This window comes from Eretmochelys imbricata, chromosome 1 (assembly GCF_965152235.1).
Source record: "Eretmochelys imbricata isolate rEreImb1 chromosome 1, rEreImb1.hap1, whole genome shotgun sequence".
Taxonomy (NCBI): domain Eukaryota; kingdom Metazoa; phylum Chordata; order Testudines; family Cheloniidae; genus Eretmochelys; species Eretmochelys imbricata.
This window is the reverse complement of record NC_135572.1, coordinates 201006811-201033611: the sequence shown is the minus strand read 5'-3', so window position 1 is coordinate 201033611 and position 26801 is coordinate 201006811. Positions and strand designations below refer to the sequence as shown.

At 45.8% G+C, this 26801-nt stretch overlaps 1 protein-coding gene across 1 annotated transcript; it reads left to right on the top strand.

The window, feature by feature from the left end:
- The first annotated feature begins 231 nt into the window (after positions 1-231).
- On the top strand, positions 232-26074 carry CCDC80 (coiled-coil domain containing 80). The gene is made up of 7 exons (XM_077807316.1): positions 232-2145; positions 6462-6618; positions 13249-13385; positions 14408-14556; positions 20470-20573; positions 24531-24611; positions 25728-26074. The coding sequence occupies exons 1-7, from the start codon at positions 232-234 to the stop codon at positions 26072-26074; spliced, it is 2889 nt and encodes a 962-aa protein (XP_077663442.1).
- Positions 26075-26801: the final 727 nt, after the last annotated feature.

Below are 26801 nucleotides of genomic sequence, written 5' to 3'. Positions count from 1 at the left end.
GCCTAAATTAATCTACTCTGTGCTTTTCTAGAAATAGCCTCAAAGTTTTTATAGAAATATCCTGACAGGACTAAGTTGTATTTAGTACTTTGTATAACTGAAACGCCACAGTCTATGTGTTGCTCTCTGGTCACTAAGAAAGTACAAGATATATCTGTCTATGTCTATATCTAAAATTCTACTGTTAACATTTAACTTTTTCTCCTCATTTCTTTTGAAGTGGATCACACAATGAACTGGACACTAATTCTGAGTTTAGCCATGCTGTGGGCAACATGGCTAGCGTGTGACTCTGAGAAGACAGTGAGACTAGCAGACAGAGGGAGCTATGGAATTAGTTACTTGCCTCTCTCTCACAGGGCTAGCAATGGATCGCTCTCCTTCCTGAGAAGGTCAGAGGCATCCCGGGGGAGTTGGACACCTTCACTGGGGAATCTCCAACGTTCTGTTGCCAAGAGGGATACTCCGGCATCAAAAAATGTACGACCTGACTTGCTGCGAGATGAAGTGCCTGCCCAGCCCAGGAGTGTCAGGGCCAGAGTGAGGAAGACGCAGAGACACACCGTTGCGGCCAAACATCCCCAGCCTGAGATGATTAAGGATGAGGGGAAGTCTGCGGTGTCTCGGTCACGGATTTTACGTTTCCCTTCAGGGTCCAGTTCTCCCAATGTCCTGGCTAGCTTTGCCGGCAAGAACAGAGTCTGGGTCATCTCTGCCCCTCATGCCTCTGAAGGCTACTACCGGCTCATGATGAGCCTGCTTAAGAGCGACGTCTACTGCGAACTGGCTGAGAGGCACATCCAGCAGATCGTGTTGTTCCATGAGGAAGGGGAGGAAGAAGGGAAAGTCAGGAGGATAACCAGTGAAGGGAAAATCCTGGAGCAGCCTCTAGATCCCAGCCTCATCCCTAAGCTCATGAGCTTTCTGAAACTGGAGAAGGGGAAATTTGGCATGGTGCTGCTGAAGAAGACCCTACAGGTGGAGGAAAGGTACCCTTACCCTGTAAGGCTAGAGGCCATGTACGAAGTCATCGACCAGAGCCCCATCAGGAAAATTGAGAAGATGAGGCAGAAGGGCTTCATCCAGAAATGCAAAGCTGCCAGGGTGGAGGGGCAAGTAGTGGAGGAAGGTAATAATGGTGGCAGCACCAGACCTACGTCAAGTGGTGGACACGTCCAGCTGTCGGTAAGGAAGGAGGAGCCAAGGAGAAGCAATGTTCAGCCAACAAGGAGCAAAACAGTGAAGAAACCAATCACAATCACAGTGGCTCCTCCTCCCCCTTCAACGAGGGCCAGCACTCTCCCTCCCACTACCACCACTACCCAGACAACCACCCACACAGTGATGATGCCGAGCAGACCTATCACCACAGCCACAACCCTTCCAACCACTCAGAGAACTTGGACCACAAAGTCACACACCACTTCCGACTATCATAGACTGCCCACAGCGCCTGAGGCAACTGCCCCACGGGGAACAGCCACTGATGATTTCTACACTCCTGTGTGGAATGAGAACCGCAGAGACAGGCAGCATGGCCACCCAGAGAGACACCCAGTAGCCACCCGGAGACCTGGCAAAGTTGCCAGCTATGACAGCTACACAGAGGCTCCCACAGCCACCTCAGAGCACTACATGAGGACAAACGCAGGTAGATTTAGAGACAACCGTACAGACCGGAAGGACTATATTCACCGGGATCCCAGTGTCACTCCAGGCCAACACAAACCAGCCAAAGCCAAGCCACCTAAAAAGAGAACCCAGGAAAAGATCCTGAGCAATGAATACGAGGATAAATATGATCCAAGCAGGCCTGCTGTTCCCCACTTGGAGCAAGAGATTGCAGCAGGGAATGTCCCGCTGAAGAAAGGGAAAGAGCCAAAGAAGCACGACCGACCAGACAAGCCTGAGAAGAAGAAGAAAAAGGAGAGACCCGACAAGCTGCAGAAGAGCGAGAAGCATGCCAAGAAGGACAAAGCTGAGAAGAAGAACAAGCAGGACAAAGACCGTAGCAAGAAGAACAAGAAGGGGAGCAGGACTGAGAACGAGGGCTATCTTAAGCCAAACACAAAGCCTTTCCTTCAGCCCTCCAGGAAATCAGTGACAAACCTCCTGGATTTTTTTGAAGGCAAACGGCGACTCATTGTAAGTAGCATGTTCCTGAGTGTTATCACCTCACCCATTAAAGTAAATCTCCATCCTAGTGAGACTGTAGTGAATGGGAAATCTGGGGCGGGGTTATTTTTTTTAATATGTTTTTTTACAACGGTGGTGAAAGGTACCAGCCTGATAACTTTGGAGATGAAGGCCTCCAGTGGGGAAGCTTGCATCACTGCCCTTTGCACTGTGCCTGTTCTTAACCTTGCATCGGCAGGACTCTCTCTCTCTTGGGGCGAAAGGGGAGTTCATCATCGATGGCCCATTCAGTCCTTGACCTTCTGCTGCAACAGCCAATAAAGGGTACCAATCATGTTGGCATCTTTGATATGGTGGACAGCTGTCTGCAAAGAATTGGACTGGAGCCCTTCCATTTGCTCTGCATGGGGCTACCAAACAGCCATCATTGTTTTGGCTCTGTAGGTGATGGGCTGTATATCTGGGATGATTAATGAAATGAGGTCGCAATGTGGGTTTTGTCCACCAACCAAATTGGGATGCTTGCTGGTGTTACCACTACCCTCTACATTCCAGTTCCCAGCATGCTCTGCCAGCTGACATCTGTTTCATTGCGATGCTAGTGTCCAAACTCTATAAACAGGCCAAGTGGTTGGGCACCGCTTATGGGCATGTATGAGCAAGTATATGTGCACACATGCCTGCATGTATACATGCTGAAGGTAGAATTTTCAAAGCTGCCATTAATTTCTGATGGGACTTGGTCATTCAGGGCCATTAGGTTTCTCTGACAAGCCCTCCCTATGCTAATTTAATTACAACAGGCTCTTCTGGGGAGGTTCCAAGGCTTAGAAACTGAGCACAGTCTGGAGCTGCTTCTCCCAGGGTTTAATAATATTGTACGTTTTTCCATTGTACGTATCTAAAAACATTTCACCTATGAAAGGGAACAATTTAGCCCCAGTTCAAATGATTTCTTTGGTAGGCACCATTCACTTTAAAGGTTCACTTTGAAAAATAGCATTTGGGAGCTCCTCATTCAGTCTCACAGGGTTAGTTCAGTTTACAAGGATTTTCCAGTGGCCAGTGTCACAAACAGCACATGGGCTCCAAAAATCCAGCCAGGGTCTTTCTGCCCCTTATACCATCACCTGTAACAAAGATTCTGCCATCTGCCATGGGAGTTCAGCTGACAGTTCTGATGATGCATGAGACAGCACAGAATCCAACTTTCTCTCCCCTAATTGTATTAGCTCTAAAGAGCTAACAGGAATAAATGCTCGAGAGAGAGAGAGAGAGATCCAAACCAAAACAGCAGATTTGAACAGCACTGAATTTTGGAAGCAGGGAGGGAGCCATGTGTTTGAAAAAACCTGACCCTGGGGAATTTGAATTTTGCAAATGACCCTGGTCTTAATAATTGGCAAACCAAGACCGCAGATCAGAACTGCCCTGAAGTTTAGGGTCTTTGAAACCTGGCTTTAGTTCTAAATGTTGTGGCTTCCAGAAATTAGTGTCACATCAGGCCAAAAAAAGTGATGAGTACAGAATAGAAATCACAGAAGCCAGCCAGGCACTGCTTTCCTCCCCGAAGGACCATGGTGACTCATCACTCAGTCTGGAATTTGAATCTCCAGATCTCAGATCACTTCTCAGCTGGAGCTCAGAAATGAAATGAGTTGTCCAGTCTCGGGTAGTCAGGCCAGAACAGACTGCAAGCAAACACTACTACCAAGCTGCATTAGAATTTGTCACAGTCTGGTACTACCCATAGTTTCCTCCTCCTGGAAGCTAGGTTCATTATGCAGTAGTCATTAATGGAGGCAAGGTTGGAGATACAGCACATGGCTCTGCCTTTGTTTTATGTGACACGTGCACAAGGTAGATTAAAGGTAATTGAAATCTGGATCTACTGACATTTCAGGCCCCTTAAAATAAAAGCCACCTTTCTTTGCACCCTTTTCCTCAAGCAGACTTTTCTATCCAGCTCAGCTATCTCTTCCTCTCAGGTCCAATTCTACCAGTCAGTTGCCCCAGATGTACAGTTCTCTTACATTCCTGAGTCCTTGATCTTCCTCCCAAAAGAATCAGCCCAGGCCTCTCTAGTATCAGCTCTGCCTGTGCTGTTTCCCACTGCTCTGATACACTGTTCCCTTTGGGCCACTCGGATGACGGGGCCTGGCTCCAAAAGATCCTGTCTCAATCCTCCTCCAAAACGTGAATTTAGAGAGAGAATCGCTGCTTATGGTGGTTCAACCAGCCACTTCATAGGGGCGGGTTAAGTGCTACAACTGGCTAAACAGAGAGCTGGGCCCAAATTTCAGATTCTGATCTGAATTTCAAACCTCCAAAAGTTTGTAGGGTGTTCAGAGCAAGGGCTTTGGTTCATCCCTTAATAGATATAGGGTACTGCTGTAAAATCTGGATCCACATCTTGATCTGGATTTTGAAATCCCACCCTGGTTCAGATCTGTGGTCAGAAAGTTTTGCCTGAGGCAGTTTGTTTTTTGTGTGTCATACACACACACACACACACACACACAACTTAGGCAAGTAGCGGTTATAATGCAGCCTAAAATTAAACCAATAAGTAACTCCCTGTTTGTTTTGCAGAGAATGCCAGGCTATTTTAAAGCTATGATTTGAGGTTTGCTTTGCCTCTGAAATGCTTCCCACTTTATCCTAAAAGATTTGCCAGAGTGAGACAAATTCATTGCTCACTTATACCCATACAATTCCACTGGGTCAAATTCTGCATTCATTTCCACACATTGGCTATGAAACTGGGAGCAGAACTCGGCTCATTTTTTGGTACTTACTTGAGTTCTCAAACAGTATTTAAAATACTTCTTTTTAAGCATTTTACTGCAACTTTAAAGTACATGACTTGTGCTATAGATTAGTAATCAAATCATCTTGTGTTCATATAATCTCTATGGGCCTGATTCTCATTTACACTAAAGCCATTTTTCATCACCAGGGTGATGTAAAGGGGCCTTAATATAAATGAGACTCAGGGCCTCAACGCCTATAGCTCATCCTTGTAACTGAATGTACTGATAAACTGTATTTGTAAAGGATGTTTCATAGAAAGTATCCCAGACAGTCTTACACAGTTAAGACAACATTATGTCTCGTGATGAGCCTAAGCCACAACATTTGGCTCCAGATTTCAACTCCCCCCGTGTTCAGCGGAGTCGGGATCTGGGGATTTTGGACAGAGTCTAGCTCAAGTTAGAACTATTCTGTTTCAAGTGGATGCAGGATTCTCCTCCACTTCCTGTCCTAAACTGTTATGTGGTGTCGCTGTGTGTAGTTAAACAGCTGCCATCTCACCCCCCACACCTGTATCTTTTGGAAAACACTTGAAGAGGCATTGGTATGAACCTAAAAGATTTTTTTATTACTACTGTAATCATTTCCTTCTCCCCCCGCCTCCCCCTCCCCTTCCCCCAATATCTTTCCCCTCCCTCCTCTCTCAACAAATTAAATAAGGCCTACAAGAGGGAATTTCTAAATGTTTTTGGCTAAATATAAGGTAGATGGTGCCCGGATCTAATACAACCATGCAGGTGACTAGAGGGACACATTAGATATGCCTGGATCATGGACACAGGGCAGAAAGAAAGGGCTGTGGCTTAGATCAGGGGTCAGCAACCTTCAGCATGCAGCCCACCAGGGAAATCCACTGGCAGGCCGCGAGACATTTTGTTTCATTGGCCATCCGCAGGCACGGCCCCCGCAGCTCCCAGTGGCCACGGTTCGCCATTTCCGGCCAATGGGAGCTGCGCAAAGCAGCGGTCAGCATGTCCCTGCGGCCCACGCACATAACTTCCATTGAAATCAGTGGGAGCTAGGCACCTCAATACCTTTGATGATCTGAGGCTATGTACCCAGTGTTCCCGCCTCTATAAATAAGTGGATGTGAGGGTGGAGCGGCCTACCTGCTCCCGCCTCGACGGTTTGGGCTGGAGAACTGACTGGATTCAGAAAGGCAAAGACGTAAGAGGAGAGTATGTTGTTCCTAGTAAAGTCTGTAGCAACTTACTCCTGTCCTACCAGCACAACAGGGGAGCATCAGAGTGACTGTGTCTTGGGGGGGTGTCTCTGGGGCTCTTCCTCTAGCTGACCCATAGCCTTTTGCTCAGGGCTGGGCCTAAAGACACAATCTAGCCCTAAATAAATAAATGTACGTTCCTGAGCTGCTGGCTATTGTGTGGAAAAGAAACCCCAGTGGGCAAGCACTAAGACGCTGTTCTCCTTTGGAGAGCGGCTCCTCTGACATAGGGGCTCGCTATGGCTTTGATCTGAAACTAATCAAACTCTTTGTCTCTGCCAACCCCTAGCTGATCACGACCCCAAAGGCCGACAACACCATGTATGTGCAACAGCGAGACGAATACCTGGAGAGTTTCTGCAAGATGGCCACAAGGAAAATCTCAGTCATCACAATTTTCGGCACCATGAACAACAGCAGCATGAAGATTGATCACTTTCAACTAGGTTCATTTTTTTACATATTTATTTCTCTCCTGTCTCTTTTTTTAAGGTGGGCCAAACATAGGAGAGGGAAGAGAGAAACCCAACTGGGGTTAAAGTCTAAGAGAGATCCTTTGTTGTGGCAACTTCCCCCCGCCTACTGCCCACACTTTGTATTTACATAGCTGTCTCTGGTATTTCCCATGTTTAGGTTTCCACCACTGTAAGGTGAAATGTGTGGTAGTTTCTAACGCCAGTGAAAGGGTAGAGAGCAGAGAAGTGTGACATGGGAAGGGCAGGAAGATCATTTGGTTCAGGCCTGTAGACATCTCATGTATCCATCTCTTTGGGTAACTGAATAGTTACATTTCTGTGTTATCACTGGATTTATTTTGCAGACCATCAGCAGCAAGTGGCTGGCTACAGACTAATAGGCTTTAAGAACTGCCACAATAAATTGGCCAGTGTCACACATAGGAGTCATTTCACAATGGAGGGGGAAATTGGTTTTGATTAAATAAAAAGCTACTCACAACTCAGACCAACCCAACTCCCATTCTGAAGTTCCAAATGGCTCCCTTCCTGTTGCTGAATGTTACATTTTCTCCTCCCTTTGCACTTGGTTTGGTTGGAACAGATTTGGAAGCACCCTTCGAAAATGCCATGCAAAAGGCTTTCCTCACACACATGGGCTAAAATCAGGACAGACAGGAAATCTTACTAGACAGCTATTGTGTCAGAGTTCCTTCACTTCTCTGAATCAGCTCTCCCCTCTCTAGCAAATGTCTGATTTTAGCATGCCCAGAATGAGTGTTCTCAGGCATGGTCATTGTAAGGGTCTGCTTTTCAATATTTTCCCCTCTCTGCTGTTAAACATGTTTTGCTTAGAGATGGACCCCAACCAAACAGTCCAAAAATTTGGGGAAGGAAGTTTGAATCTGGTGCTGAGTGCAGCTTTAGTTTACTTATTGTGGTGTGGATGTTCTTTTTATTCTCTTAGAAGGGGCACAAGCAAATGTCCTCTCTTTACTCATAAAGCAATGTACAGCCAACCTGGCTACTTTCTGTGGCTGGTGTAAAGTTGTTCAGCTCATGGTACTATGCACCACCCTGACTGTCAGTGAATGAACCCAGGTTTCTTCTAGATACTTTGTTCAGCCCATGCATATTCCACTAAGCAGTTAAACCACCTACACACACCCTGTGTTGCCTTCTTTAAAGGGGGCATCTTCAAAGCGCCAAATGAGAGCTGAGTATCCAATTCCCTTAGGCGGCTTTGAAAATCTGAGTGTACAAGTTCAGATCCTGATGCAAAGCCTACTGAATTCAGTGGGAGTCTTTCTGTTGACTTCAGTGGGTCTTGGACCAGGTCCTTAGTTCCCAGTCCAGCAAAGCACTTAAGCTTGTGTAAAACTTTAAATATATGAAAAGTCCCATTGATGTCAAGTAGGGCTACTCCAGGGTGTAGTCCTGAATGGGCAAGTACTTGTACTATCAGAATGCCCCAAGCGTGGGAACACCCCTGCCAGCGTGGCCTCGGACGCACAGAGCATGCAAGGTCACGCTGTGCAGAGGATGCCATTTTGCTCTACAAAATGGTATCCTCTATAGGCCATGACCTCGGACGCACAGTGCATGCGAGGTCATGCTGTGTGTAGGTCACCCTTTTGAGAACAAAATGGTGTCCTCCATGCGGCAAAAGTGCCGGTATGCCATTCTGGTGCAATCCGGCCCCACTACATCACAGGGCTGCTCTATGCTTAAAGTTACACATGGGTTTATGTGCTTTGCTGGATTGCAGCTTTTGAAGAGCTTGTATAGAAACTATTGCTCCTTCTCATAGCTCTGCCACATCAAACCCAGTTTCCTCTGGGAGTTAAGCTGTTTCTCCAAACTTCTTGGGCAAGGGAGACTGTCTGGAAATCTCATGAGCTCAGCTCTTTCATGGCCTTGCAGGGCTGGCAGACAGCTGGTCTGAGGTTCGGGAAGTTGTTACGGAATGCCTGCTAGTACCCTGCTGCCTCAGCGGAGGATCTAGGTCCCTGTGTTTGTGAGGGGTGTGACTCCTTGGGCCCATTTATTCCATCAAACACAATAGGAATCACCAGCCACTCAGAGTGCGGTCCCTGAGAGTAGAGCCTAGAGAGTATTTCTGTGCCTCTGTGGCACACCTGGAGCAGGGAAAGCTCTTTCCAAGTAAGTCTAAGTTTACTCAAGATCACCCCATGTATAGTTAGGCCCATACACATATCAGTGCCCTGGTAAGGATTATATATAGTTGCCATCTGGCTAATAAAACAGAAATGTACTCTGTTTGACATACACCATACTCCTTCAGCCTGTTCCAGGTTTAACCCAAACCCAGCAAAGTTCCAGAAACATGCAAGTGTACAAAAGCGGAATCCTCAGACAGAAAAAAGACACTAGGTGATGAAACACAGAAGGCTCACAGGGGTTCATCTCAGCTAGTGACATGAGAAAAACAACTTGGTTAAAATAAGAGTTCACCTGAACTTGTGCCATACCCTGAACCTTTTATATGTTCAGAAAATAGGAAATTCTTTTTCTTTTTTTCCCTTTCATTTTTTCATTGTCAGGACCAGAAGCAGCAAAAATTCCCAAGAAGAGCTGTGCTTGCAATATTTATGGATGCATTAGTGTCCAGCACAATGGTGTCCCAAATCTTGGATGGGGCCTTCCTGCACTACTGTAATACAAACACTAAATAATAATAATAATATAATAATCTCATGCAAGAATCTCTTCTCTGAAATTTCCAGCCTAAGGACATGCTCTAGCTCAACCACAAGATATGGGCTTGATGCAGGAATCAATGGAAGCCACAATAAAGGATCTCTGGCGTGTTTTGTGCAGAAAATTGGATTAGATGATCATAATAGTCTCTTCTGGCCTTAAAATCTATGGATCTAAAGGAAAGCATAGGTTTAAATCTCTCACCAGACACTAGTGAGCACGACTGACTGAGCTCATAAAGTGTCCTTCAGAGCTAGCCTCATTCAATGCACATCTGAAAAGATGCACACAGTCAGTAGCAGGATGGTTTTAAAAGCACTGACTAGCTCTGCTCTTATTGTATCCCATGAGAGTCTCCCAACTGACTTCCCTAGGACCAGAATTAGGCCAGCGCTGAGCGCTTTTGAAAATCCCACTCCAAGTAGCCAAATTAGCACAGCCCACCTTCACTCCAAATGCTAGGACCACATTAGTAAACATTGGACCCAGGACTACAACCCACACTGCTTAGGTCCATATCCAATGCTTAATGCATGGGGCCACTGTACTGCTCAGCCAAGCAACCCAACCTTGCTGTAACCTCATCTAAATCCTCTCCCCAAACCCCTAAGTAGCTGGGCTGGGCACTGTGGAAATATATGTGAGGGAGGGAGGAAAAGAATCCCCCCACCCTCGCCCCCCCAGTGACAGAACTGCTCTGTGGCTGCTACTGAAGCCGTGAGGGTGCCAGGTTTCCCACGTTCCTGCTGTGACCCCTCCAGAAAGGGTGGAAAGAGAGCAGCTTGCATGTGGCAGTAGATCGTGTGGCCCCTCTCAATCCTGCCCCTATCTTTGCACAGCAGAATGATGCTGGTCCTGCTGCTGGAGACCATCTCTGGCTGTGGAGGTTGGGGGCAGGTGGTGAATAACAGAGTGGTCTTGAAATGGACCCCTGCATTCTCTGGCTAGTAATCTCTTCCCGGTTTGCAAAAATGTCTAGTTCTGTCTCCTGCTCCTGCCTTTAACTCCTAGTTTTACTTTTTGCCTTAAGCTATCAGTTGTGAAGAGGAACGTTGTCAAATAGTTTGTCTTCTCTGGTCTCCCCTGACAGAGAAGCCCTAAAATGTCACCTCTGTGCTGACATCTGCAATCTTAACCAGAAAAAATAGCCATGGTTATAGACCCATGGTTAATGTTTGTTTTACATTTATCTGGTGTTATGTCACTTACCACCGAGCTGGCTGCAGTCACATTTCTCGCTGAGCCTTCTTGCCCTACTCTACTGAGCTGGTTTGTCTTTGCTTTGCAGGGTTGTTTGCATTGATTAATAATTAGTATTAGTAATAATTATTATATATTTTAGAGGTCACATTTTATAAGCACATAGGAAGGGACCTTCTGGGTCATTGTGTCCAGTCCCCTGCTATCACAAGTAATCCTATTCAAAAATTTATCAAGCTCCATCTTACAACATTAGGTTTCTTGCTACCTGCTGTTCTTTTGGAAGGCTGTTCCAGAAACTGAGTCATCAGATAGCCAGAAACTTTCTTCTACTTCCCAGCCTAAGTTTACTCCTGGCCAGTTTTACCGTTTAAGAGTACATGTATAAATATTTCGTGTGACTTACAGCTGTTTTAATACATGGTTAAGTGATTGTCAGAGTCCAGCGACTCAATAGGCTGCTTATAACCAAGGCTTGTAATCAACTACATCATCTTCTACCGATGTGCCTAAGACCATGTTTAGAAGATATGAATCATGTGCATAACGTGCTGTGAATCATGTACTAACCCTTCAAAAACTATTTGTAAATGTAACCATAATAGAAAGTGTGACCACTGGAACATTCAGACTGTTGACGGTTTCTATTAGAAATGGCCCCAAGCTGCAAAAAGTTCAGGTCCATATCTGAACTGGATCCAGGGTTTTTGTGCAGCCAGTTCTAGAGACAATGGGCCTGCAGCGAGCTTTGAATCCACACCCATATCCCTCATAGCTTGGAGATGTTCAGAAATGCATGAAAAAGAAAAGTAATGAATAGTAAACCAAACTGTTTGCAGAGATCAAATATTCTGGTCAGTATTTATTTAATTTATCCAACTCAGTTTGCCTCGTCCCTATTCACTATTGTCTAATGGTTAGAGCAGGGGAGTGGGACTCCTGGGTCCTATTGTAGCTCTGCCACTGCTTTTTTCTGACCTAGGCAAGTCACTTAATACCTATGTCTCAGTTTCTCCATCAGCAATTGAGGATAGCAATATATACATCTTGGGGCTGTTGGGAGGGGCAGAGTGCTTTGAGATCCTCAGGTGGCAGGTGCTATAGAAAAACATAGAATAGTTATTATTGTACTCTTTCACAGTTTATTGTGCCCCACATTTCCTTTAATGTCATTTTTGCGTGTTTTTTCATTTTCATTTATTTATTTCTCTGTTGCTAGAGGTTAATTTGATTCCTGTGCTGTGAGATTTAATATATCTTATTGTTCCTGTTTCCACCTGTATTCTTAGGGAATTGCATAACAGATAGTAGGGGGTACAGTATGATCTCACCCTCTGTTGCATGTACCTTTTAATATCTCTTTTTGATATTACAAACACTTTGGATTATGCACCTTTTTCTTTTGGTGGCCTGTTGTGGTAATAGCCACTTTAAATACGACAGCTGAGCCAGAGTTAATCCCATTTAACAGGTGCTTCATGTGCAATTGTGGCTTCCTTTATGGAAACAAACAAAAACTATACAAAACACTGCAGGAATGCTATTGTGTAGTGGAGCATTTTAGATCATTGCTGCAGGACTATAGAACAGCACTATTGACACTGTAGCTGAGATGGAGATGATGATGACATTGCTATTTCAAACCTTTTTTAAGTCACCTGGCTATACCTTTATAATGGACTGAAATTTCTTATGGTCGCTTCTTAAAAGCAATTTTTTTATTTATTTTTTTGGTGTATATCTGAAAGTGTCTGCAGGATTAGTTTGGTCATTTTGGTTATTCAGATGTAGGAAAACAAAAATAATGTTTCCACTTGTTAAAAATCTTTTCAGATGTTCAAGATTTTAGTAAGTTTAGTTTTACTTTGGGGGGGGGTTGCACATGGATAACTCAAAGATGCTTTCTTTTCAAAATGAAAATACTGTCTCTGTGTTTTAGCAAGCCTTTTTGAATGTCTTCTGTGATCACAGTAGAGTTGAGTGTATTTACATAATCAGGCTTGACATGCAGACCTTTCTCTTTCAATTGTTGAGTGCTGGCATGGAGAAGTGTGTGTAGGTGATCAATAGGTGGCACTCAATAGTAAATCAGTACCCCAACATGGCACTAAAGGGCTGGACCTGCTGCCTTTCGGATGAAACAAAACAGCAATCCTGGTCATTTGTGGTCATTAAAGATCCCATGTCAATTTTTGCAAGAATAGGGATGTTAACTCAGGAATCCTAGCCAAAATCCAACTGTGCTAATAGTATTTTAAAGTTTTAAATTCTCTGTGCTGTTTTATTTGGATATGTTGTTTTTCATAGAATGTTGCGGTGCACTGTTAAATAATCACTACATACCATTCCAGAAGTGACTGCATTTCCGTAGTTGTGAAATATCTGTGGAGAGCTTTGAGTTCCTTCAGGATAAATTACACGTGGCCTAGATTTTCAAAAGTGACTAGCAATGTTGGATGTCCAGCTCAAGATACCTTTTAGGGTCCTGTTTTCAGAAGGTGGGGACTGAAAATTAGTCCCCTTTACGGTGCCATAAATTGGGAAGCCAAAATCACTTCCCTTTTGAAAACCATGGCCAGTTATGACTAGAGAGAGGGAGAGTGGGTGATGTTTGGGCCCCTTTTGTGCGACTTATGTGATGAAACTGATGACAGTTTGCTCTGTGATTCCATGTTTATCAGCAGTTTATTTGCTTTTAAGATAATGAGAAACCCATGAAGGTGGTAGAGGATGATGACCTTGTGGACCAGCACCTCATCAGTGAGCTGAGGAAAGAATACGGGATGACCTACAATGACTTCTTCATGGTGCTGACGGATATTGACATGAGGGTCAAGGTGGGGAGTTGAGCTTTTTGAACAAAAAGGCATTGAAAAGCAGAAATATGCTGTGGACTGGTATGAGATGCATGAGAGAGGCTGGTTTGGGGCCTTGCCATTATTTGGAGCAGGGGTGGCCAACCTGAGCCTGAGAAGGAGCCAGAATTTACCAATGTACATTGCCAAAGAGCCACTGTAATACATCAGCAGCCCTGCATCAGCTCCCGCCCTCCAGCTCCTCCCACCTGCCGCAATCAGCTGTTTCGCAAGCACAGGAAGCTCTGTGAGGGAGGGAGAGGAGTGAGGGCGTGGCAGGCTTGGGGGAAGGGGTAGGGGCCTTGAGGGAAGGGGTGGAATGGGGGCAGAGCAGGGGAGCAGTGAGCACCCCCAGCACATTGGAAAGTTAGCATCTGTAGCTCCAGCCCCGGAGTCAGCGCCTATGCAAGGAGCTGCATATTAACCTCTGAAGAGCCGCATGCAGCTTCGGAGCCACAGGTTGGCCACCCCTGACTTGGAGGGTCAGAAGGGTTTCATCACCTAGAAGGTGGACAGCAAGGGAGATTGACAGCGAACGGGAAGGGTGGAGGGCACAGTCCATCTTTTCAAGATGGGGGAACTCCAGTGGGAGGTCTGGGTGTGTGCTGAGATGGTGCTCTGGCAACTCACCACAAGCATAAAACTACCTCTGTCAGAGGAGCTGAATGCAGCACGTGGTGTCCTGAAATGCAGCCTGGGGCTGCCATGTGATATAGTGACACAACACGCTGATGCTGCATCGTATATGAATGATGTTCTCGGGCATAGCATGATACTGCAAGATAACCTGATTCTAATGAGCTGCGTGCAGTATCTTGACACACAAGTTTGTCCTACAAGGCAAACATTTAAAGCTGGAATCCTAGGAATAATCCAGTTCCTCACAACAGACTCTGTGAAATCAGGGACAGTTTCCACCCTCTCTGTTTCTTCTTGCAGTGGCATGTTATGTGCTTAAGGGCTTTATCTGTAATTCAGCCTATTCTTTACCTTTTATTTTATAGCAATATTATGAAGTGCCCATTGCAATGAAGTCTATATTTGATTTGGTTGACACCTTCCAGTCACGAATCAAAGATATGGAAAAGCAGAAGAGGGAAGGTATTGTCTGCAAAGATGACAAGAAACAGTCCCTGGAAAACTTCTTATCCAGGTATTACTTTCAGCACTGACCTGTTTCTAGCTGCTAGTGATAATTCATCATATTTAAAATATCTGGCATATTTTATTTTTAAGGAAAGGTTGTTGTTTTTTTAAATAGATTTTGCAATATTTATCATTTCCAGCAAGATAATGAGATTTAACCACAGTTAGCTCTGCTGCAGCTACAGCATACTCTTGCGGAGAGCAGAACCCCAGAAATGGGGGCTCCTGGGTTCTGTTTCCACAGGCTTGCTGCACAATCTTGGCCAACACACTTCACTTTTCTGTGTCCGTTTCCAAAGATAAGGGTAATCTTCTACACAGGGACAAGGGAGGATTAATTAGCTCATGTGTATGCAATGCTTTGAACCTGTTCAGCTCTAGAATAGCATTGCAATGTTTCTGTACTTTGGTCACTGGATGCCACAATCTCGTTATTTCAGCTGCAACTCCTTCTGTGCAGTTCAGATCACTGACTCCATTCTCCCCGACGTCCTTCTTATCATGTCTGAAATAAAACAGCCAGTGTGAAAGAGCTGCTAATGCATCCTGGAAAACATCTGAAAAAACCTGCTTAGAGAGATGTCTTTGCTCACGTAGTCTGTATATTCTGTATTACTCTTCTCCCCACAAGGCAACACCCCTGGATGCAAAATGTGCCTGGACTTTGGAGAAAGTCAGATCTGAAGTTAAATATTGCAGCTCTGGCCCATCTCCATTACTGGGTGATGTGCACAAAAATAAGATCTCTTGTTGTTCAGGAGTTCACCTGCTGCTGCTGCATATTCCTCCCCCTACTATCAAAATCCTCAGTTTGTACTCTTATGTCTGATTGCTATGAAAATGACTCAGAGGACACTGAGGATTGTGACTCCAAGGGGGGAATAAGCAGCCGGAAGAGGTGAATGCATAAGTCATTGGTTCTTCAGCATTTTCATTTCTGAGGGCCACTTCCTCAGAGAGAGAGAGAGAGAGCGCGCGCAAGAAAGCATCTTTACCATATCCACCACATCTCCTAACTCCCCCATTTCCCTCCTGCATGGCTCTCAGAATGACTCATTCTACACCACCAAGAAGAACCGCACTTTGGGAACAGATGTCCTAGGCAATAAAGAGCCTGTATACTAGCAGAGAAGGAAGCCACAAAATTGTGTTTCCCTACAAATAGCCCTAGTAATAAAAAAAAAACAGGGGAAGAGAAAGGCAGAAATAGAGGATCTATAAACAGAACTGTCTCCAAAGACGATGTTTTTGTTTTCTAGGAAGTGGGCATCAATGGGTCTTTAAAAGGTAGATAGATCATGCCAGTCACTGAATCTGGCCTGGCCCTCAGCAGGGCTCATTTTGTTTTGTCATAAACTACCTCTCCCTGTGAATGAAACTGCCGGAACTGAGTCACCCCCTGCTGTCGCTCATCAGGGAAGTCAGTTAAACTATGTAAATATCATTCTTAATTTGCGTGAATGGCATGGAAGGAAACCACTAGTGAGAGCTGGCTTTGGGAACCCTTGAAACCCACAGATGTTTGGGGGGAGTCTCCATTTGGGACGGGGGGGGCAGTCCCAGTTTAACACAGGATATTTGACTATGCTGCTGTCTGAGCTCACTGACCGGACTGAAACCATTGACCTCCCTTGCAGACTAATGCAGAGGATGGAGGGGTGGTTGTAGGGAAAAGAGGTTGAAGGTTTGGATACAAAGCTGTCTGGAGGCTCCCAGATTCCAAATGCAAGGCCTGCTGCTTATCAGAAATAAGTCCCTGGTGAAAGGGTATGTGGGTGCCAATCCCTGACTAATTGTGGCAAGCACTGTATTGTCAATTATCTTCATCCTTGCACAGCTGAAGGCTCACGGTACAGGTTCCTTGGTAAAGTCCATCCCCAAACATCTACACTGATGATGACAGCATAGGCTGAGTGAGTGATTCATTCCAGCAGAGCCAGAGGGTTGGGCTGAGTGAGGCCGGTACTTGGATGGAAGACCAAGGGAAAGGGGGACTCAGTGTATCAGGCACAGGTTTGTGCATCAGAACTGCGGCTACTCTTCTGTCTCCTGTAGAACTTCTCCCTCGGGCCTTGCTCCAGTTCTGCCCCCACTGGTTTTTATGAATTAACTTTGTGAACGTTTTTCTTAAATACACAACTCCTGCAAAAGGCTCTCATCATTGATGAGCCAAATTCCAGCCTGATTTACACCTTGGTCCATGTGGCTGCATGGGTAGGTGTCATGGCAGACTCTAATCCAAAATTTCCATTCTGAGCCCCTACTTATAGCTAGGATGGGGCTTTTCCCATGTTAAAATTTTGAAAATATCACAAAGGAGATTTTTGGATTTTTTTGTTTTTTTAAAAGGGTGACGTGATTTTTGCCCTTCTTTCACTCCGCCCACACACTCCCACATAGTCTTCCTTCCTGCCAGCAGGGTGCTCTTCAGGGCTTAAGGCTCCCTCCCGGGAATCTCTCTTTTCAGTCTTACGGGAATGAAGAAGTCAGGCCATTGATTGCCAAACCACCAGACCAGCTGGTTAGGAGCTGCCCTTGGTTTCTTCACCATGCTCCATGGGGAAATGGATCCAAAGCCCATTAAAGGCAGTGGAAAGACTACAGCGGACTTCAGTGCGTGGCCCTGGGTGGGGAAGCAGGGCCATTACCTCATCAGCAGACCAGCTAGTCAGAAGCTGGCTGGCATCTCTTTGCTATGCAGTATGGCTGAGGAACTCAGCCATTGTCTCATCAGCTGGCATCAATAGCCTAAAAAACAATGTAACTTGTTTTTTTACTTAAAATAAAAAAAACCACAACAGCAACTCCCTGCCCCCACAAAAGTCCTGGCTTTTTTCCCAGAAGGCCTTGCTGTGACACAAGCACTGGCCTACTTAGAGTTCATAGAGTTCATAGATATTTAGGTCAGAAGGGACCATTATGATCATCTAGTCTGACCTCCTGCACAACGCAGGCCACAGAATTTCACCCACCACTGCTACCAAAAAAACCTCACACCTATATCTGTGCTAAACCTCCCCAGAAAATTACCATGCGGGTAAACCTTTCTTTTTGGATTCAGCCCAAAAATTTCAAAAAGACCATCAGCTGGTTCATAGTTACCTGTGAATGGTGACACTGACAGGTTTTGAAGCTTTGGGATGTCTTATAGGCGTGTATCAAAGTGCTCAAAGTAAATACTGTTATTATAGCAGCATCTGCCTCCCTTTAAAAGAGCATTTCCTGGTACAAAAATAGCCCTGCAGTTTTGTGAATTCTTTTAAACCAAATTAGTTTTGGATGGGGAGGTACCTTTACGGAGAAAAGTGTTGTTTTAAAATACTAAATAACCTTTCATTTAGGTTTTTGAGACTGGTTACAAATCTTTCCCCATCACCACCCTTCTTGGATAGGGCAATGCCAGGTGATCCTCACTAATTCATATACAAACTGTATGACTGCAACCAGTTGGAGCTCTTCTAGCAGCATAGCACAACTTGAAAAGTAACACGTATTGTGAGAAATTCTATGGTGATTTTTCTATCCCAGTCTGCAATACAATTCCCAATTCCAATAGCCATTATATCACCTAGAGATGGCAATGTGTAAAGATCTTGAGATTTGGAGGGCCACGTTGGCTGAGCATCCAAAATTCAGATGCTTAGTCAAGATGTTTGGACATGCAAAATTGAGATCAGGTTTTATCCTCTTCCAGTCCTGGATAGAACTGGGAAGAACATAGATATGACAATTAGAGATGAAACTGAACAAAACTCCTAAATCCAGCATCCCCAAATATTGTGAGAGTTCAGATTTGGATCTGGACCCCCAAGTTACATCTGGCCTATACTCCTCTGCTGCAGAGGTTCCCAAATGCTGGTCTGTGGAACACTTGATTCTAGTCCACAGGGAGCTGGCTAGTCACACGGTTCTGGCTCCTCCTTGTTCCAACTGCTAAAACGAAGCCAAGAGTACACTCAATACTTTTCTCTCTTAGGTACTTATATGGCTTCCATTACCCTACTATCTGAGCATCTCACAGTCTTTATCACATTTATTGTCACAACACCCCTCTGAGGTAGGGCAGTGCTATTACCCACAATATACAAGATGAAGAACTGAGGCTGAGAGAGAGAAAGAGACACTAAAATGACTTATCCCAAGGTTACACAGGAAAGCCAGGGTGGAGCAGGGACCTGAACCCAGGTCTCCTAAGTCAGCATGCTAAATCACTAGACCATCCTTCCTCTCATCCTCCTGTTCCATGGAAGAAATTGCTCTAGTTGTCACAGGGACATTGTACTTACAAATGGGAGTGGGAGGTGGTGTGTACATTCATGAATGTTGGGAGGAGGTGATCATGGCAAGCAGGAGGGGAGGAGATAAGCCTTCTATTAAGATGTGGGCCACACTATGAAATTAATGGAGAATCCCAGCTGTAAATGGGATGAACCAAAGTCCTAGATCTGAACACTACCTGAACTTTGAGACAACTCAGGTCTGGATACAAACTTTGCAGCTCAGGCTCCATCTCTAATTTGAATACAAATAATGAATGAAAACATTGACCAAACATTTGGGAACCTTCATAAATATATGGCTTGAATTTGGTTCTAGGTTCAAATCTAAATTGGAAAAGGGAGTGTGGGGGAAGAGTTTGGGTTTATTTCTAAGCTGCTTTGCCCATCCCGTTTCTCATTCTTCATCTCTCGCCTTTTCTCCCTGCTTCCTGTAGCACAGTGATATGCAGACCTCAGCGTTCAGGAGTCAAATTAGCAATCAACATTACCCAAAAGAGCCACAGTAGTGTGAATGATGGGGGAAATATTTAGTTTTTATATATTATTCTCACAACAAATACGTTAATAACTTAGTGCATGTTGATAGCTTAATAACATAGTAAAAGCATCCTGATTGGCTAATAACATAGACTGGTTAATAATTAAATCTCACAGTGTTTTAATATTATATGCTGCAAAAAGTTGCAGGGGACACATTAAAGAGCCGCCTGCGGTTAAAAGCCGCAGTCTGAGTATCGGTGCTGTAGCACATCTCCTCTAAGCTCTCAAAGTCTACATCTGCTTTGCAGCCTGGTGGTGTAATTTCCAACTCGGGTAGACGTACACACGCTAGTTTTAATCAAGCTAGTGCGCTAAAAATAGCCATGTAGCTGTGGCAGTGTGATGGGCTAGCCACCCAAGTACGTACCTAGGGTCTCAGATAGGATTGTAGTCAGGGCAACTAGCCCAGGCTGCTGCCAGTGCCACTGCTATTTTTAGCACACTAGCTTACCAAACCTATCTCCAGCTGCAGTATAGACATACCCCCAAAGCCTGTTTTTCTATAGTTCTATAGCCCCCCCTAAGCAAGTTAGGGGAGCACATTCAGCATCTAAGTTCACACTAACAAACCTTTTAAAAATGCTTCCCCACTAGAGATGGGTGGGAATTTTCCTTCAAAATGCAATTTCTGCAAAAATCAAAATTTTCCTTCAGAAAGTTTTGAATTTGCTGACATTTTCAATTTTCCATCAGGAAAAAAAAAAAGAAATGAAACATTGTTTCAGGTAAGATCAGTTCGTTTTGTGGAATGGAATAGGAACATTTCGTTTCATGTCAGTTGGACATTAAACTACTTATGGTGCTGTAATGCTTCACTGGAATTGCCGTTTGGAAGCTTCAGGGCTCCAGTCTCTCCTGTGGGCCAGGCTCCTGGGTCAGACTACATCTTCCATGATGCACTGTGGTTCCCTAAGGAGCAAGCTGCACTGTGCATCACGTGAGTCACAGTAGCGGCCAATGGGCCCCCTTGGCTTCTCTGTAAAGCACTTTGAAGGCTGTGAAATACCTATCTACACTGACCCCTCAATTCAAAACAATGCTCAGGGCACTTGAGGCAGCACAGAACAATGCTTCTCTGTTGTCTTCTCATCTCTTTCCAGGTTCCGGTGGAGGAGGAGGCTGCTGGTGATCTCTGCTCCCAGTGACGAGGACTGGGCCTATTCCCAGCAGCTTTCTGCCCTCAGTGGACAGGCCTGTAATTTTGGTAAGTCCGATTGTATTATGCTCTTGCTCCCCAGACCACATCCTTCCGGAGTGCCATTTGGGGATGGATTCCTTCACTCAGCTCTAAACCCAGACAGCCTGAGAAGGTCTGTCCAGCTGAAAACTTAACCGAACCCACCCAGCTAGGGATGGAAGAAGACAAACCTCTGACATGCACCGTAGTAGCCGCTGCCACCCAAGCATACCGTGGGGGATGCTGATACCTCCTCTGAAATCCCTCATTTAGGTTAGGGAAGAGTTAAAGCCCCTTCAGACTCTCTCTCTCTGATGGGCATTTTTAGCAACAGAACAGCTCTGGGCTTGTCCATCTTGTTGTTGTCACAGCTCTGCAAATTAGTGGTATAAGCAAGTTGTGCTTATAGGAATCAATCATCAGCCCAATACAGAACCAGGATGGCCAGCAAGGAGATGCATGAAAGGATGGAGAGAGCTATGTTCTTCTTTCGTTCCTCATCCCAACTATGCAAAGCATCTTCATGGAGGCCACTTCAGCCGCTTAGCACGAAGAGCCTTCAGGGCGCCTATAGCCCTTACTGGAAAGGAAGAGCTAAAGAATCCATGCAGTGGGGGCTCACTCAGCTCTGCCTATTCCCTGCCTTCCCCTAACAGCCATGTAAATGGAGCAAGTACACCACTGCCCAGCTTTCTGGTGCATAGCCTCCTCCACGCATCATAGCTCCACACTGTCTGGAGTCTTCTGTGCATCTGTAGTGGCAGGGGCTAGATTTTCCCCTGTTGAACAGCAATGTAGTGGAATGCCTTCTGTAGCAGAAGTCTCCAACTGTTTCAGTGAATGTCAGTGGTGCCTGAATAAACAGGGATCCACACAATCTCACTTACAGAGTCACTCTCTTAATCACAGTCTCACTGTCATACACACCCTCAGCCGCTTCCACTTCCCTTGATACCAAATTAGTGCGTGATATGGAGCTTTGTCACATACTTTCTGAAGATCTGCATACAGCCACTATTCACTTAACTCTCTTCCCTTTGTTGGGGATATCCTTAAGGGATTCCAGCAAGTTAATAAGGCATAACCCTCCTTTTTTCCTCATGCCATGGTTGAATATCCTTAATCAAGTTGTGCATTTCCAAGCGTCCTGCCTCTGAGTCACTAAAATAGTAGCTTCTAGGACTTTTCCCAGTATAGAAAGAGGTGCCTCACTAACTGGGACCCTGGTGCGTCTCTATGATCTTTTCTCAAAGACAACATTCCAATCCTCTGTCTAAAAAAGAAAAAGTGGATGCCTGATTTAATCTGATCCCCATAGTAATTTCCCACTTGAGGGCTACAGGTTATGTTACCTCCAAACAGTTTGCCACTGTACATCTCATGAATAAGTGCATTATTCTCTGCATGCTGACTTTTTCATGCATTTGGTGGGGTTCTCTCTTCATTTCTTTCAACTAATTTAAAATAAAGCTCTCACTACTCTTTGGATCTCCTGAGATTTTTTGCAAACTAAGGTAACAAAATCTCATGCATCAAGGCATGAAGGGTGGGATTCACAAATATATTTAGGGTCCTAACTCCCCTTGATTTCAATGAAAGATAGGGATCTAAAATGCCTTTGTGAATCTCATCCCAACAACTACTCCATGGGTCAGGAAGGAGTTTTCATCCCCATGGGCAGGGTTGCACAATTGGTCAGGAGTAATTAGGAGGGGTGATTTTCCCTTCTTTGAAGCGTCTATTGCCAAAGGCAGGATACCACACTAAGATGGACCAATGGTCTGATCCAGCATGGCCGGACACTCCCCTAGAGGGCTATGAGATTAGATGGACCAGTGGGCTGATCTGGTGTGGCAGAGGGTGGGATACTGGACTCATGGTCTGATACAGTAACATAGTTTTGCTTTGCACCCAGTGGGGTCACTGACCATTCTTCCAGTATTAGGAGATCATCATGCCTCTTCTAAGGCTGCTTGATAAGTTACCAGACCCTACAGCTTCTCCACTTGAGATTCTGCACCCTGCCTCTCACAACCTAAGTTCCCTGTAAGCTGCATTGCCATGCAGCAGCCTATTTAGCACTGCACAGGTTCTCAGGGAACCTGCCCGTTCAGGATCTGCCGCAGCGCCCCTCTCCCAGCCCCACTCAGTCCCAGACCTGCTGCGGCCAGGGAAGGGGTGCCTATCCCCTGGCCCCAGCCCTGGAGCTGCCGCAGCAGGGAGAGGCACCCTTCCCCCCAGCCCAGGTGCTGCTGCGGGGAGAGAGAGCTGGGAGGGAGTCCTCTCTCCTCACCATAGCCCCAGAGCATCCTCCTCTATTCCAAATCCCTCATCATTGGCCCCACCCCAGAACCCGCACCCCCAGCTGGAGCCTTCATCCCCCCGACACCCCAACCCTCTGCTCCAACCCCTCATCCCCAGTCCCACCACAGAGCCCGGCCCCAGCCCTGAGCCTCTCATCCCTGGCCCCTCCCCAGAGCCCATCCCCCCCCCCCGCACATATCCCAACCCTCTGCCCCACCCCAGAGCCCACATCCCCAGCCAGAGCCCTCACACCCCTGAACCCCAACCCTCTGCTCCAGCCCTGAGCCCCTCATCCCTGGTCCCACCCCAGAGCCCGCACCCCCAGCCAGAGCCTTAACACCCCTGCACACCAACCCTCTGCTGCAGCCCTGAGCCCCCTCCCACACTCCAAACCTCTCTGCCCCACCCCCACCACATGAATTTTGTTATGTGTACCAATATGAAGGTGATGTGTCACATATCACCTCCATATTGGTGCACATAACAAAATTCATTCCACACATGTGTGGGAAAAATTAGAGGGAACACTGTTCACAATCCATGCATTTAAAGCCAAGGGGCAGAGCATATGTTCCCTAATTTGGGGAAATGATGAGCAATTTATCAATGTAAGCAGTAAATTGCATCTGCCCAGCTTACCTGCCTTAACATGAATGCCCTGGCAGCTTTGTGCCAGGGTGAGCTAACGTTCTAATATTTGTCTTTATTTATATTTACTTTGTTCACTTTTTTTTTTTAATGCCTTAGAGCAAAATCCTGCAGATCTTAGTTGATGGCAGTTTTGACTGAATAAAGACTACAGGATTTTCTCAGGGAGCCATGGTGGAGGCCAAAACACCATATGAGCTGCTCTTCTCACGGCATGTCAACTCCTGGGTGGTGGAACTAATACAAGATCACCAACTCACCTGTTGTTTAGACCCCATAAAAGACGCTCTGAGTCAAACAATAAACACAAGTACTGAGATATTATGTAAACCTCACCAGAGATGGGCAGGAGATATTTTGCACTCTAGTTTATGCAAGTGTAAGAACATTAGCAGAACATTTAGGGGGCAACTTAAAAGGCTGGGCTTGGGACAAGAGGGCCCCTTCGTTCAGCCTCTGAAGAATCCATTCATGCACACACCAGGACACTCCATGACCCACTACTGCAGCAGCATTCACCTGCCCGGTGTCCCTCTTGGTGCACCTCACCCGCGCCACTTCCTTTCCTCACACAATGGGAGGTGGGTTTGGAGGTGAGGGAAGTTATGCCCATGGAGTTGGCCTCTGCAATTCCCCAGTGTGCCTGTCCCCTGTGATTGCCCTCCCACACAGCAGAACCACATTGGAGGCTGCTGGGTCTCTGCTCTCACAATATAAGTTTCATGCTGCCTGTATGGATTAGCTTATCCCCAAATTCCAACCCCTGATTAAGCCCACCAGGCCGTAGAATTATTTCAGGGGAATTCTACAGCCTGTGTTACGCAGGAGGTCAGACTAGCTGATCAGAATGGTTGCTTCTGTCGCTGGCTCACGTACAGCACTCCTATTGAAATCAGTGTCAGTCCCTGCACAGAAGACTTGTGGGATTGGACCCCAACAAGCAAGCATGGATCTTGACAGTTAAAATAACATCTCTCCATGACTGAGTGGAAATTTCTGGTGTCACCCAAAGCTCCTCTCGTTCCTTTGCAGGTCTGCGCCACATAACTATCCTCAAGCTGCTGGGACTCGGGGAAGAGATCGGTGGTGTCTTAGAATTGTATCCCATCAATGGTGAGAAATGGTTTCCCAGGTTTTAATGACTGCTCATGAAGGGCACATACACAGCACTGTGTGTTTCTAAGGGGCAGCTGGGAACTTTGCTTGAAAGGGTGGTAAGAGGGACAGATATGACTAGAATTAAAGTGGACCCCTTCCCCAAGCCCGCTCCCCCGAGCGACATGGCTAGGTCGGGGAGAATGGAGCGGGCTGGGGAGGGTCGTTCCGCTTCCTGCTGCTGGCGCCAGGCCCCCCGCTAATCCCCCGGGCTGCTCTGGGCCTGTGGGCCCCCCACAAGCAGCTCCCACAGCTACTGCCTCCGCAGCCCCACAGGCCTTGAGCGCAGCCTAGACCCTCTGCGGGGAGGGGTCAGGTGCTCGGGCTGCATAGGGCACCATAATTGGTAGGGACGGGGCAAGGTGCAGCATGTCTTTAGCTCCCACTGAAGTCAAAATAGAGTGGGTCAAATGCACGCTTCTCCTCGCCCCCTCCCCCGCCAAAGGGGTGTCCATATCCTTATCTTCTATAGGGTTTAAGGGGAAGCTAATAAAGCACAGTCACAGCTACTGCTCATGTGCAGGCCTCTGACTTCACTCAAGGTTCCTTTCATCATCAATTCCTTGCTTCCTTCAGTGCCACAAGGCCCACACAGGGTAAGCCTTGCACCAGAGATCTCACTACCACAGCACATGTTGGAGGCAGGGAGCTTTTCAGCTACGTAACCCTATTAAGTACATCCATCAAAGGAGAGGTGAGAACAGGAAGGAACCTCACCACCTTTGCTGGCATTTGGGGTATATAACCACTGCCCCAAATTGCTTGGAATATCAGACACCTGCGTGAGTGTGTGATTATATCACCCTCTGCTGGCTACAGCCTGCAGAACAAATAAAACCCTATTAAAACAAATAAATTCTTCTTCCGCTCACATGATAGTGACCTGCGTTTTTGGAAATAGGAGGTCCTGAAGTCAATCTCTGGTGAGAAGGGTTGTGAGATCCTTAAACTGACCAGGATCTTTTACAGAGGGCAGTAAAATAGGAAGAAAAGGCCACAGGGCATACTTTCCAAATTATCATTTAGCTGGGCAATCAAAACACCAGCATTGTTCCTGATTCTATCCTTTTCTAGGAAGCTCCAATGTGGAGCGAGAAGATGTCCCTACTAACCTGGTGAAAGACATCCGCAATTATTTCCAAATCAGCCCTGAATATTTCTCCATGCTTCTGGTTGGCAAAGATGGAAACGTCAAATCCTGGTACCCTTCCCCAATGTGGTCCATGGTGATCGTGTACGATTTGATCGATTCCATGCAGCTCCGGCGACAGGAAATGGCAATTCAACAATCACTTGGCATGCGATGCCCAGAAGATGAGTATGGTGGGTATGGTTACCATAGCTATCACCAGGGATACCAGGAAGGATACCAAGATGATTACCGTCACCATGAAAGTTACCACCATGGATACCCATACTAAAAAGAGCAACTTAACCTTTGACTGCTGCCTCTTGCCTGCATCCTAATAGCTGTTCAAGCCGCAAGTGGCCAGACATGGAAATTCTTCTCAAGCCACCTAAATGCCCATGCCTCTTTCTTACAGTATTCAGTCAAGGGCCTACATAAACATTGCATTTGCCGTTTTGAAAATCCACAAGCCTTTACAGTGAAATATTTCAAACCAGTAGAACTGATGCTTTTAAGAAGTAAAGACTCCTTTATATTTTTTAACCCCTGTAACCAGAGGGCATCACCAGTTGCAGTTTGTTTGTATTAAACAAAAAAACAAAACCAAAAAAACAAAAAATCTTTCCCCCACGGACCTCATACTGTAGCCAGGACACAAGCTGTACAATAGACATTGTAACACTTTTTTATATATATTTTTTTTCAAGGAGAAAAACAAAGCATATTTATTGGAAAGTGAGAATTTTGTATCATGCTGATGAACAGACACAGAGGATCACATGCCAGGACTTTCCCAAGGAAGGAGATTTTAGGAAAGAAGTGTGGGGCAGGTTCTCTTTTATAATAATTTTTTTAAAACCCTTTCAAAAATGCCTTCTCTAAAATGACTGCATCTCTTTTATAACAGATCAGCTTTGTACTTAGCTGAGTTTCATCCATAACCTACCAAAATGCCACCTTAAGGATTGCTAAATGGTTTGATACAATGCAGCAGAAAAAGCTCTGAAAGACATATCTTG

What these genes read in the sequence shown, in the direction of transcription:
- CCDC80 (XM_077807316.1), top strand. Translation starts at nt 232, where the DNA reads ATGAACTGGACACTAATTCTGAGTTTAGCCATGCTGTGGGCAACATGG. An exon ending in AAGGCAAACGGCGACTCATT is followed by an intron (nt 2,146 to 6,461) that starts GTAAGTAGCATG and finishes GCCAACCCCTAG; the next exon opens with CTGATCACGACCCCAAAGGC. An exon ending in CTGGAAAACTTCTTATCCAG is followed by an intron (nt 14,557 to 20,469) that starts GTATTACTTTCA and finishes ATCTCTTTCCAG; the next exon opens with GTTCCGGTGGAGGAGGAGGC.